This window comes from Quercus robur, chromosome 8 (genome assembly GCF_932294415.1).
Source record: "Quercus robur chromosome 8, dhQueRobu3.1, whole genome shotgun sequence".
Lineage (NCBI taxonomy): Eukaryota > Viridiplantae > Streptophyta > Magnoliopsida > Fagales > Fagaceae > Quercus > Quercus robur.
The window spans coordinates 63356510-63367336 of record NC_065541.1 but is presented as its reverse complement, the minus strand read 5'-3'; the positions used below and the strand labels follow the sequence as shown (position 1 = coordinate 63367336).

Below are 10827 nucleotides of genomic sequence, written 5' to 3'. Positions count from 1 at the left end.
CATTTTGATTGGTGTTCAAACAAAATTTAAGTAGATGGTGTTGGCTGTTGTAAGTTAAAAAATAAATGAAGCTACTCATTTGCTTATTGTGTCTCTGCACTGCCTAAACACGTTTTAGCTCAAGGAAATATGATTCTCCTTGAGAAAGAGGGGTGATATCAGGAAAAGAAATTGGTAGTTGCTTCAGAAGGTAAGACTTTGTTTCCAGTTTCCACAAGTAGCTTGTACCAACAAAAAAAAAAAAAAAAAAAAATGATCATTCGGAAATTTTTATTTCTTCATTTAACTGTTGGCTGATATGGCAAAGTGGCAACTAGTGCTCTTATTTTGAAAATAGAGGCATTGAAAGTATGTGCCTCACTTTATAATAATCCTTCCCTTCAATTCCGTCTATGATTGAAGCCTGTTTTGAAATGTTTTACTGACCTTAATTTTGATGAAATGCTGTTCTTTGGAGGGGTTCCCAGCTGTGCAGGTGTACAAATAGAGGAGGTTCTAGTGGGATCAAAATGCATTGTTACCCCCTACGTAAACTTTACAATTAGTATCTGAACCATCTAAAAGTTGCAAATACCTTCTGTTATATTTCATTCAAATTGATATCGGTAAGTTAGCACGTTAATCATGTGGCTATTAAAAAATAAATTTGATCCCGTATGTTTTCACTATTGTAATCCCGTTTATGAGGGAATTTATCTTTAAGAACCCCAGAAATAAGCTAAATTTCTTTTTTACCTGCCACAAACGGATGGATGAAATGCCTCCTAATCTATTACCAGATGGATGAGGCATGCTTGTTTCTTCCATTTTTTTTTTTTTTTTTTTTTAATTAACACTGGATGAGTTACCTTTAGCAATTTTAATTTGGACGAGGTTCCTAGAATTCTACGAACCCAATATCTGGAATTTCCTTTTTCTCTAGCACAGCGTAATCAGCTGATTTTCTGGAGGTAGTGAAAGAACGTGTGCATTGCCCTCATAAGTAACATTATTTTTAAAAAAAGGAAAATTTACATTATTTTTTAAAACTACAAGATGTTTCGATTAGCAAGTAGCAACCAAAAGATACTGCCCTGGAAAAACAAGGCATTAGAGAACATTATCAGAGGAAGAGAAGGGGCATCATCTCTCATGCCCAAAGAATGCTGACATAAAGAGCTAGTAGTTACAACAACACAGCATGCAGTAGAAGCACAGTAACGGGCACTAGAAATCACAGAGGCCGTTAAAGATAAGATGACCTGACTCTTATGCACACGCATCATGAAATACCAGAACATTTGCAGAGTTCAAGTGGTCCTGCTATTCACTTCTTGGCTAATTTCAACACGTCGCCCACAAGATGTATAGAACCAGTCACAAGAACCTGATGAATATTAAACGAAAATCAGAAGACAGTCAAACAAATGGAGTAAGATTATTCCAATTTACTAGGAAGTTATATTACCATAACAAGTTGCAAACTCATGGATTTCCAATGATACCCAAGTCAAGTGGCTATAGATAGAACAGCACACTTACGGTTTAATTCATAGAAATGTGGGGTTCCAAGTCTTAGAAATTACCCATCGCAAGTGTAACAACTAGCAAGTTGATGTAAGCCAGTCTTGAGATCAGATTACTAATGCTCTAGGTCAAGGAGATAATTTAAATTGGGTAACCATGGTTTTCAACTGGGCACTGCATACATAGCCCATTCAAGTAACATTCTTAAAATTGCACAAGCACTATCAATAATTCAGTTAAAACTTTTTCTTTTTTCTTTTTTTAAATTAGTCAAATGGAGATAGCCGGAAATTTATATGTATATATTCAAGAATTGTCTAAAAAGTTATGTTTGGTGACAGGCTTATAGGAGCATAGAAAGCATTCCACAATTGATATTCACGTGTACATTCCAGAATTGCAACAATAGAGAGGAACCAACTATGACCATGTGTGTCCGAACAGGTTATATAATATTAAACATGCAGTGTTCTCCAACAAGAAAAAAGCTCTACCTGAAAACGAATAGATTGGTTCTGTTGGACGTAGTCTCTGAGCCATTTAATAGCTATTGGGAGAGAAGAAAAGACTGCACTGTTCGCACAATTTTTAACACACAGTTCTGTATCATCTTTTACTTCTTCACAAACAGCATCCATGCTCTGGGCATCAACTCCTATTAAAGCCAAACCGAGTTATTCAAGCTGTGTACTCTGGTATATACGATGTATTCAAAGACAAATATAACTGGATAGAGATTGCCTCATATCTATAGATGTATTAAGTTTTGCAGAGCTTCCATATTATGCAATCCAATAATGAATATTTCAACACATTTCTAAAAATGAGTTAGTTCACCAAAAAGTTAAGGTAACATATTAATTCATTAAAAGACAAAAGGGAGCTATAAAACCTGTAATATAATAAGAACATGTACAATGTATTCGGTCAATACCTTTGTTACCCTGAACAAGGGTTTCCCATACTCTTTGAATAGTAAACTGCCATGACAAATCAACTTGAGAATCAGTTGATGATAAAGCATGGGATCCAACTTTATGATAAACCGATATATTTGGTACAAGGAGCGCCTTCTTGAAGTGGACACCTAAAATTTCAAGCAAATATTTGTTAATATTCCAAGATATAAAACAGATTTCTTTAAATTAAAATTTTTCTCGATATATCCCATCAACATTAAAGGAAATATTTTTCTTATTCTGGTTTTTGAGCATTCGATATTCTGCAGAAATTGCATGGTTCAAATTCTTATGTATTTACTGTACAATCACCTGGGTAAATGCCTTAGCACTTTATCCAAGCCATACTATTCCATTAACTAGGTCATTAAGTTCTACAAAATTGTTATATCTAAAGATGGTTCTTGATTGAGTACTTACCATGACTGGCACATGTTTTCAACAGGCGTGGAAGAAGTATCTGAGGATCTCGCACTGACATACAATTAAACAAGAGTATCTGCACGCATTTTTCAACAACTTTAGCTCAACACCACCAAAAGTGCAATAAAACATAATAAAAGTTTAATTTTTATCACCTTTTTTTTTTTTGTTCTTAGTAAAAGGGACCCCAATATGATTAATAAATTTCAATAAAGTATTCATTCCATTCTACCGTGGAATTGCTTATGTGGATTTCATTCCTATAACATCTAAATTCAAATTCAAAACACAAACTGTACAGTTGGAATCAGGGCCTTCAAAATCATCCATAAGTAAGGCTCCAATTCCAAGGCAACCAAATGCACCACAAGTGTTTTTCCAACTACAATAATAACATTTTTTTTTCAAAAAAATGCACTCAGATAAGTACACACAATAGATAAAATGCACAAAAGTGCAGAGATAAGTGTGGATGTGAATACATTATAAGGCTTTTGGTGAGGGTAACATTAGTTTCTGGTTTAAAAATTGGATGGAAGATAATGTCACACTTGATCTGTACAATAACATTTCTTTGCCTTTGCCCGATTTAGATGTATGAAAACAATCATGAATACATCAAAAGCTCTTGAGAAAATTAACATTCTCATTTGGAAAGGTTTTCGATGGTAATTAATATTCAACTCAATTACAAAGGTTTTCCTAATGGTTTTTTCCCCTCATCTGGCATTGGATATGTACTAGAAGAGATGTCCTAATTATCTGATATAAAAAAAAAAGAATACATTTGCATGATGTAATGATTTTTTGCAATCAATTGCACAGATAATATTTAGAGAAATAGAAGGATCTTCTTATATGTCAAATGTGTCTGCCTCCTGTATGCACGCTATTAATCACAGAAAGATGCAAAAGAACCTGATCCAGCCACTATGGTAACATAACTAGAGATGCAACAATTAGATTTTAGTCTGGGCATGCATCCTTCGGAATAAAATCTCTGTCTACATGACATGTTATGTTGAGATGAGTAGCAAATTGCGTTATCAAGATACCATAAAAATATCAAATTTTCTTAATCTCTCTTCATGGAATGACCAAAATGACATACTTATGTGAGGGACTGAGATCCAGTGAGCAGCAGTGAACTCAGCTATACCATTACCAATCAGTGCCAATAGCCAAGTGGTTTACTGTTTGCCAATGAAGCATGTGACTTAACCAAGCACTTATACTCGTCATTTCTTTCTTTAATGGTAATTTTCCTTAAATTGCAGCTTAGGTTTATTTAGCATCAGATAATAAATAATGAAACACAGCGTTCATTATAGCATTATTTCCCACTGCAGTTTTCACCTTATCTGTCAAAACATATATTAGGTAGCAAATTTAAATCAACTACATAGCCGGTGCCCAGTGGCGTTTTACCTCAACCTGATTTTAAGTTCTACTTTTCCACATATGTTTCTCCAAGTGAATATTTAAATAATAGAGACTTGACAGGGTTCAATAGTTCTGTGATCTACCTGGGTAGAGTTCTTCCAGGATCTTCCCCCAGAGTCCCTCTGTATCAATTTGTTTGAAGATCTAGTATCATCCTGTGGCTGATAGTTCAAGGTCTGTTGCTGGCTGTCTTCTTTAATGGCAAGAGAAAACCACCTTGCACATACTTCCATGCTTTCAGGACTATGGGCTCCATCCAAGTAGAACACCAGATCTCCTGAACGTTCAATGTCAATATGTTGATCAGGGACAATCTGAGCCCGTCCTTGCAAACTGGCTGTTGCTAGCCCTTTGATGAATTGCTCTGGCAAAGAGCTCTGCCCCATGAAGATTTAAAAATAAATAAATAAAATAACAATTGATATAACAATTTACAGGCTGGATATGAGAATTCTCATGTTAATTCTTACATTTTGTTGTAGATTGGCCACTTCAAGATGGCCAGTTCTCTGAAGCCAAGTAGAGCATAGTGCCACAGCGAGACCTGCATTTAGATATTGATGCTCACCTTCAAGCCCAAGTTTTATACCATTTAGTAAGTTGGCATCTAGCGGTGGCACCACTTGAAGATGTACCTGTAAGTGGTACAATATTCTCAGCTCGTTGAGGGATACAACCTTTTCTATCTTTTCCTTTTGGTATAATAACTTGATTTATTGGGACCCATCACGATGCAACCTAGTGGTTGGAGGCTTGGGATGATCTATAGTCTCAGACATCCTGAATTTGATTCTCACTAGGAGTTCCCCTGAATTACCTGATACAAGATTTTGGAGGGTAGGTTTGTGTAGCCGTGGTTTACTCCACAAGGGTGAGTCCAAAGGACCCTGCCTTGGTGAGGTTCCACGTCATCAAAAAATTTATTGGGGCAACCAAGACACTGGATTTATAAATGGTATAATGCACTTACTCACCTCATAAAGAATCTCACACACATTGAGATGCTCTTGAATAAATGAATGTTGGGGCCAATGGAAGGGTTTTCTCTCAATAAAAGACAGGTCTCAAGTTCTGATCAACTGTTTATCAGTTACCAATTTTTGGCAGTCCATAATAGATTTACTTTAAGAATATCAGGACTTTGACACAATATAAACCATGGCTGAGAAACAAAGAATCCCAACAAAAGTTTAACAAATTTTCAGCAATGTCAGTACTTTATCTTCTTTTTTTTCTTTTTTTGGGTGGAATATACGTAGTAGGATATGCCATTACTTCATCAAGCTTAGAAACATTAAAAAGGAAAAAAAATGTTCAGAAAATTTGTTGCAACACTTCAACCCGATTGTTAGACAACTCATAAGAATCTCATTAATAGACCAATTTTACATTTTTTTTTTTTTTAAATACCCAATATATTTCATTAAACTTGTGGCTTCACTAGTACATCAATCACTATAGTCTTGAGCCTAGTTCATAGTCATGCACATTCCAACTGTATGGGAAACAAAACTAACTGATGAAATAACTATGCAACTTACATCCAACTGAGAAGCCTTCTCTTCAAGCACACGCATTGCTTCATCAGGTTGAGAGACAGTAAAGGCTGGAACACCATGCTGCAAGAGGACAGACAAGCATGAAAAAGACTGATGGATGTGATTGAAAGTGTCACACACAAAAAGCAGCTCCATTAGGCACATGCTCTTCAAATACTAAAGAACACCTTGAAGATGCCAGCCTTCTCCCCAGCAATTTCTCCAATTGTATTTCCTGCGTAAGGTGCCCAGCATAGAAAATAAAGCACTTACGCATATTAGAGCTAAGAACTCTTGAAGCACCAGTTTTAAGCGTATGTTTACAATTAATTTTTGTACAACCATGAATCCTACCACAAACATATTATTACCTATGTTCTGCATAAGCACCTAGAAGACTAAAATAAAAAATAAAAATAAAAAAATAAAAGAGGGAAGAAGAAAACTCTGGTGCAAAACAAGTTTTGTCATTACTATGCCATTGTTTAAGTTTATCAGCCTCCAAGGGCCTACAAATTGACATTCTTGCCAGTACCATCCCTGCAAAATGTTATAGCTCACAGATTGCACACAGGGTTCTGACCCAAAAACTCATTCAAATAAAACTAAAATAAAATCTTATATAGACAAATAGCATCTTATTTTTGAAAGATATTGCCAGAGTTTTTAAGCAAACAACTACATTCACTAGTTGGGACCACAGTGCATGTAACAATGAAGGAATATAATGGAGCATCAGTATATTTTGCCAATTACTACAAAGATATTAACCAGTACTGAAGGAAAATATATAAATATATTGCAAATCAACTAGCAGTGCACATATTGCAAATCACAGCTCAACACAAAAAAGTTAGCTTTTTTTTTTTTTTGTACATATTTCTTTGTTACTCCATGCTCCTTGCATGAAGTAGCCTTGTTTAATAAAATTTTTCTTACTTATCAAATATATAGATATATAAATATATCTACTCAAACATTTACATTTGTTGCAACAGCTCCACATTAAATAGTACAAGCAATTACCTAGGTTACAGAATTAGAACACTAACCAAGAATCTCCATGTGGTCATAGCCAAGGGAAGATATACCACATACGATAGGTGCCTGAACCTGAAATGTTATAGCATCAATTCTCAGGTTATCCTTGATGTTAGCTTTATAGAAAATGCCAACAAGTAACCACATTCAAGGTGACTTTAATGCATAGACATCTTACTCAATCAACATTTCCACATACCACATTTGTTGAGTCAAACCTTCCACCTAATCCAACCTCCAAGATAGCAACATCTACCTGCATAGATAATTACACTAAAGGGGATGTTTCTGATTCCAGTTCTCTAATAGTAACAAAGTCCATGAATAGGAAAATCCATGCATAAAAAACACTGTACAGAGAAATCGAAAGATGATTCAAATCAAACCTGCTCCGCTGTAAATATCTTGAAGGCAAGTAAGGTAATAAAGCGGAAGAAAGTAGGCATTGGTACATCATCATTAGTATTTTCCTACATACCAACAAACAGAGAAGCCACCAGAATTAAGAATTTTAGGCAAACTTATCATACAAAAAATGTTAAACAAACAAAATCACAAACATTTTTTGTTCAGTTATACAAAATTGCAACAAATAAAACAATAAAAATAAAATTAAGATACTTCTTTTCTCCATTGGAACTTAACAGTGATATGACAGCAAGGAATGGCAGCTGAGATTAAGCTCACAATGGAGAATACAAATCCTCTATCCTACTTTTTGTGTTCTCCACTAATCACAACTTGCCATCAAATCTTTTACTTTCCTCATAAAATTACTAAAGTTTAAAATTGAAAAAAAATAAAAAACATGGCATACCATAATTGATGGAGCATAAAGTGGAACTATTCCACAATGGACAGGTTCGGCCATCCTAAGGCAATATGTACGTATGTATGTATTTATACACACACAAAAGCAAACCCAATCGCCAACCAAAACAGCCTATTCAGCTCACATTGGTCAGAGAATTGCTACTTCACTTAATTCAACAGACTTATTGGAGCAGGCTTCACAAGTCTGCTTTTACTTGATCTCTATCTAGCCATGTACTACATCCTTCAATTGATTTTGACATCAAAATAACCACCAAAATTATATATCTGGTGCTTTGTAGTACCACTAAGACTTATGATATCCCATGCTAACAATCTTCATTTTGTTTATGTTAGACACTTATAACAGCCTGCCACTTGGAATCATCTCACAGGATTTTATCTGCAATTATTCATTGATCTGCCACAAAAAGCAGCTGCAAGAGTGTCTAAATTGCATTGAGTAGCCAAACAATCATTAAGAAGCCAAAAATTATTAATTGTGATCTCTGATCGGCAGTTTGTATGTTTTATTAAATTCTAGCTTCAACAACATCTCACTGAAATAAACTGCTTGCATGATCAAGCATTTACTTATTGTATACAAGAATTTTGCATTAGTGGTGCAGCAAAAATGACCGTGTAAAGTTTCTTAGTTAAAAGAACATAGGGAGAGAATGAAAATATTTAATTTATCACTAGCAAATATCCTCTATATTACTCCCATCAATAAGTACTCAAATAATTTACAGTATACCATGTCCAAAGATAGAGTTTAAGGAAGAATTCAAAGGGGGGTCATATATGGGCACAAACATACCTTTAGTCTATCAAAACACCACCAGAAATATGCTAAAAATTTCTCTTCACATATGTCCACGCTGCAGCAGCCAACCAGAACAAGAAATATTAGCTATAGAAACTAAAGTTATGGTGCAAACATCAACAGGAAAACAAGAGAGGGAGGTGGGGGATGAGAAAAGGCACTAGGGGTAAACAGCATAGTATACTTAGTGTTTCGGGAGGCATAAGGCTCTAGGATATCTAGGAGGTCCAAAATTTTCTGAAGGAGAACGAAAGCAAAACAACTTGGAAGAACAAATGACTAAATAACAGGAATGAACCATCAGTTTTGTTTAAGATAAGACAGAGCATGGAATGTAGTCCAATGTACCATGAGAACCCGAAATCATATAATTTACGAGTATAAACACACAGTTAAGATATTAGACAGGTAATAACAGTGCTTCAAACAATAACCTGATTCTAAGAAAGAGAAGAAACCGAATTATTAAACTTCACCAGTTAACTTATGTATATAAGAGATCACACATCTATTTAGGAATTTATAAAAAAATAAAAAAAATAAAAAACTCACCCATCCAAACGAAATCTTTCTCGAATATCAATGAGGTGAGGAGACGTGAAAAGCCCAGTGTGGAAGCCACAATTACGTAATATGGCTTCTGTGAAGGTGCATGTGGATCCCTTTCAAGCCCCAAACAACAAAGATTAATCAGTGTGATAGCATATGCAAACAAACTTAACTAGTAGAATTAATCTCTACATAAATTTCTGCTACAAATTCGGTTTAATCAATAAGAGTAAAGCAGGAGGTAAACGCAACCATAAATTAAAATCACAAAGAGACAACAACAACAACAACAACACAGCCTTAGTCCCAAAATTATGGTCTCGGCTATGGATTCTTAACAAACTAATCAGAACCGGCCACAAAACCTAATTTGATCTCTTTAAATATGAAAAACTAGTACCTATTCTAATGCAATACAAACTTCATTCTCACACATTTCGAATTCGTAAGTTAAAAACAAGTGTGAAAGTAGCTAAAGGCTAATTATCACAATTCTACAACTGCAATAATTATTGAGGAACACACAGCAATAATGCTAAATCGAAGAACAAAGAAAAAATATATACAGAGAATTCTACAAAAAAATGTATAAAGAGAAATCAGCAAAATACAATTTCGTAGAGTACCTTTCCCTTAGTTCCAGCCACGTGAATAATCTTCAACTTTGAAATCGGCTCCTCCAAATCCAGAATCTACAAAAAACAAAAAAAAACAAACAAACAAACAAAAACAAAAACAAACAAAATGAATCTACAAAATTTCATACAATTATAACCAAAAATTAAGAACAGAACGTATTTGAAAATTTAAAAAAAAAAAAAAAATCCAAAACCAAAGGAGACTGAAGAAATTGCCTTAATGTAATCGAAGAGGAGGTCGAAGCGATCGCCCTTGATGCTGGGATCTGCACGACTGCGTTTCGTAATCAAAGAGGATAGAGCATCCAATACCTCTTCGTACGGAGTCACTGAAGCTTTCTGAGAGCCTTTTGCTACATACAAAAAGAGCCATGGATTTCAAATCCTATTCTTATATAATGCAATCTACTATGTGTGCGTAACAGATAGAGATAGAGAGTGTGGTCAATACCTTGGTCCATTGTGGTTTTTATTTGCTAAAACCTGAATTCAACAGAGAGTGAGTGAGTTGTGAGTTAAGAGCTGAATTCAACGTAGAGAGTGGGTTATATATAGAGTGAGCTGAAGATTCATATGAGAATGAGATTGGGTTCGGAGGGTCGAAAAGGCTTTCAAGGGAGTGAGTGAAACGAACAAGGACAACGGCATTGGTTGGAAACTTAACAGTATTTGAATATTTTATTTTCCCTTAATTTTTTTACTACACTATTATCGTTTTCTTACCAATAGTAGTTCGGTGTTTTGCTTATTGAGCGTAAGTTTGGCTTTGGCTTAGGCTGGTTTTTTTCAAAAATAACTATAAAAGCCAAACAATTTTATTAGTTAGCCAAGGTTTTGAAATTATTTTGGTATCTAACAAATCAAGTGCAGAAAACTTGATTTTGTTCTGTGCAATTTCTCATAGCAAGATCGAGTTCTCTGCACTCGATTTGTTAGATACCAAAATAGTTTCAAAACCTTGACTAATTAATAAAATAGTTTGAGGGATTTGATTATTTTGGAAAAAAAATCGCTTAGGCTTAAAATGCCGGTCTTTTTACTATTTAGCTTATTTTTATTACTATTCATGAATTTTATTGTACTTTTTGGTA

The 10827-nt window shown here is 34.7% G+C and overlaps 1 protein-coding gene across 2 annotated transcripts; it reads right to left on the bottom strand.

Annotated features, from left to right (window-relative positions):
* Window positions 1–988: 988 nt before the first annotated feature.
* LOC126697590 (folylpolyglutamate synthase-like) lies at window positions 989–10397 on the bottom strand. 2 transcript variants are annotated; one of them, XM_050394655.1, is made up of 16 exons: window positions 10188–10397; window positions 9953–10089; window positions 9725–9790; window positions 9102–9211; window positions 8544–8604; window positions 7297–7380; window positions 7110–7166; window positions 6922–6982; window positions 6058–6104; window positions 5873–5950; window positions 4802–4966; window positions 4415–4708; window positions 2886–2964; window positions 2441–2593; window positions 2001–2161; window positions 989–1366 (listed from the first exon to the last, which is right to left on the bottom strand). In XM_050394655.1, exons 1-16 carry the CDS (start codon window positions 10195–10197, stop codon window positions 1307–1309), a joined length of 1623 nt encoding a protein of 540 aa, XP_050250612.1. In that variant the 5' UTR covers window positions 10198–10397; the 3' UTR covers window positions 989–1306. The 2 variants fall into 2 exon arrangements, with proteins under 2 accessions (XP_050250612.1, XP_050250613.1); XM_050394656.1 differs by lacking the exons at window positions 9102–9211; window positions 9953–10089; window positions 10188–10397 and having other exon boundaries at window positions 9725–9769.
* Window positions 10398–10827: the final 430 nt, after the last annotated feature.